Raw genomic sequence first — 3081 nt, forward strand, 5'->3', positions numbered from 1 at the left:
AGAGACCAGGTTTCACCGTGTTAGCCAGGACGGTCTTGATCTCCTGACCTTGTGATCCACCCGCCTCGGCCTCCCAAAGTGCTGGGATTACAGGCGAGAGCCACTGCACCCGGCCGAGATCATTAAGAAACATAAAGAACTGAGTTGAGAAGGAAAGACACTTTTGGGGGTGGGGAAGTACAGGTTCAGTTTTAGACAAGACTGAGGTGATTCTTGGGCCATCTCTCAGATGAATTTTCAACTGCTGGAAAAAGATATATAGTTCAATCTGAGATATGGGCATTTATAAGTGTAAAAGAGATGGGTAATCAGAGTAAGTTCTTACATGTAAAAGAAATCTTACAAAAGTGTAATGTAAGGTGGTGGTTCAAAACCTGGAATATTGAGATGTCTCCTTTACATACGTGCTCAGAACTGAGGCAAGTTATATCAGCTCTCAGAACCTCACTCAGTTTATCCACAAAAGAGCGATAACAACAGGACTTACTCATAGCCTTTGGTGAAGGTAAAATAAAAATTCATGTGGAAGGTTTAACATGATGCCTGGCCTGCGGGATCACTCAGTGAGTGGTAGGTTATTGTTGCACTACTGATAGGACACAGAGGTGGGAAGAAAAACAAGACAATCTGTAGCCCACTAGCCTGCAGCATCTCCGTAGGTGGATAAAGGTCTGCTTTATTTGCTTTTGCCTAAGCAAAGCATGTAAGTCATAATGACTTTAACAGCTTAAGGTCTGACTTGTGCAAACTGAAGGTGCCAATTACTAATATGTCTACCAACCAGTAAGGCACTATGCTCAGTGAGTGACTTCAAAGCCTTTATTATATCTACTAACTTTTCCATTTCCTAATGTCTTTCAAAAAACATGAGGAACTTACCAAAAGATGCTAAAATTAATCAAGATCCTTTTTTTTTTTTTCTCTCTTTTCCTTCGGCCATCTGCCCTTAGCCTTTGTCTATAAGTGGGAGGATTTTTAGAGAAAAGCCAGCCATAATTGGCTACCTTAGGAATAATAACCTGGCCTTAACTGGTTCTTCTCATGACCCTTGACTTCTTAGCAGCCTTGGTAAAAGAGAAGCATGTTGGCCGGGCGCGATGGCTCACGCCTGTAATCCCAGCACTTAGGGAGGCCAAGGCGGGTGGATCATGAGGTCAAGAGATCGAGACCACAGTGAAACCCAGTCTCTACTAAAAATACAAAAAATTAGCCGGGCGTGGTGGCGGGCGCCTGTAGTCCCAGCTACTCGGAAGGCTGAGGCAGGAGAATGGCGTGAACCCTGGAGGCGGAGCTTGCAGTGAGCCAAGATCGCGCCACTGCACTCCAGCCTGGGAGACAGAGCGAGACTCCGTCTCAAAAAAGAGAAGCGTGTGTGTCATCAGGACATGACTACAGCCCTCTGGATATGCCAGCTCATCCCAAAGTTGTATCTGGCTCATCCTTCCTGAGACTAGAAGTTCCTCAAAGATATAGCAAATAGAAAAGGGTGTGCTTCCATCTATACTGGCCTATGCTACTGAACTTCTCTAAGAGTATACCTTACGAAATACATGTCAATTTCCTTTATAAAAGGGAACCTGATGAAAAAGTGCTAACCAAAGGGAAACCAAAAATTCACACTCATACCTGAAGTGCTATGAACGTTGGTAAAGGAGTTGTCAGAGGCACTGTAGGGCCAGGCACCAGGTGAAGGCAGCGAGGTGTTGAGGGAAGAATTAGACCCTTGGGTAACAAAGAAGAAGAAGAAAATACTGAAGATAAATGTCAGTATAACCAGGGAAACCTTAAGAGTATTTTATTTAAACTTCAATAGAATGGAGGACAAAATATGTCTAACAAATAAATGTGAAAAGCAATATTCTTACATTTTTTGGTTAAACTTTTAGGTACCAGCAAGTACAAATGAAGTCACAAACTGACAACTATGAAAATGCTGGGTGCTGAATATATAAGAGATGCTTCGCTCAAGTACCTGTGGTGTTATCCCGCAGCAGTTGGTGGTCAGTATCTACAATGGGAGATGTGGCTGTACCCCCCAGCACACTTCCTGGGGTGACATAGGGGTCAGATTCAGGGTCAATGTTTTGGATACCTTTCCATGGCACTCCTGGTTGGAATTCTGAGACAACGAAAACAAATATTAGAGAAGGAAGGTTGTTTAAATAAAAAAAAATGATAATAGTACTTTTTTGATCTAAGAAATGGGTCTGTGAAAAGTATAAATACTGAATTTAATGTCTGTTAGATTTTCATCACAAAATTAAGGAAAAAAAAAATCAGTATGAACATACACTCTTGCCGACGGCACCTTTGTGTTACCACACTGTCTGCGGTAGTGAACTGGAAACCACAGCTCATCACAGCCTGGCCCCGGTAACCTGATCCTCCTGCTCCCAGGAGACTTCAGGACTGAAGGCAGGGGAGGCAGGAGTAAGGACTCTGGTGTTCACAAGAATTATCCAAGCATCTAGGCCACGAACTGGTGAAAATATGGGCTAGAGATCAGTGGTCTTTCTCCTTTTCCTTACCAGATGTCAGCCAAAATGCAAAAAATGTAACACAAATGATACTGCCACATAGAATGCCCAGCGATAACCAGCAGGGATAAGTTAGCTTAGCAAGAGAAAGCCTAGAATATTCACAAGAGCTCAGAAGTTTTCAATTGGTCAATCTAAATCATTTTAAAATGTTAAAGCTATGTGACAGAATAAACTTTCATTTTCCAAATCGTGAAGAGAAAGAGCCATGTGTATCACATACGAACAATCTGCATTATACAATTCTACTTTGGCCGGACGTGGTGGCTCACGCCTGTAATCCCCGCATTTTGAGAGGCTGAAGCAGGCGGATCACCTGAGGTCGGGAGTTCGAGACTAGCCTGCCCAACATGGCAAAACCTCGTCTCTACCAAGCATACAAAAAATTAGCCAGGCGTGGTGGCAGGCATCTGTAATCCCAGCTACTTGGGAGGCTGAGGCAGAAGAATCGCTTGAACCTGGGAGGCGGAGCTTGCAGTGAACTGAGATCGCACCACTGTACTCCAGCCTGGGCAACAAGAGCGAAACTCCGTTAAAAAAAAAA

At 43.6% G+C, this 3081-nt stretch overlaps 1 protein-coding gene across 4 annotated transcripts in view; it reads right to left on the reverse strand.

Annotated features, from left to right (window-relative positions):
* Positions 1–3081, reverse strand: part of TNRC6B (trinucleotide repeat containing 6B) — a 312777-nt gene that overhangs the window by 21535 nt on the left and 288161 nt on the right. For all 4 annotated transcript variants that reach the window (XM_011978801.1, XM_011978800.1, XM_011978799.1 and 1 more), the window contains 2 exons: positions 1973–2119; positions 1627–1722 (listed from right to left, as the gene is read on the reverse strand). In XM_011978801.1, coding sequence (XP_011834191.1) covers positions 1627–1722; positions 1973–2119 — 243 coding nt within the window. The remainder of the gene's footprint in view (positions 1–1626; positions 1723–1972; positions 2120–3081) is intronic.

The sequence above is a fragment of the Mandrillus leucophaeus genome, unplaced genomic scaffold, assembly GCF_000951045.1.
Source record: "Mandrillus leucophaeus isolate KB7577 unplaced genomic scaffold, Mleu.le_1.0 Scaffold2, whole genome shotgun sequence".
Classification (NCBI taxonomy): domain Eukaryota; kingdom Metazoa; phylum Chordata; class Mammalia; order Primates; family Cercopithecidae; genus Mandrillus; species Mandrillus leucophaeus.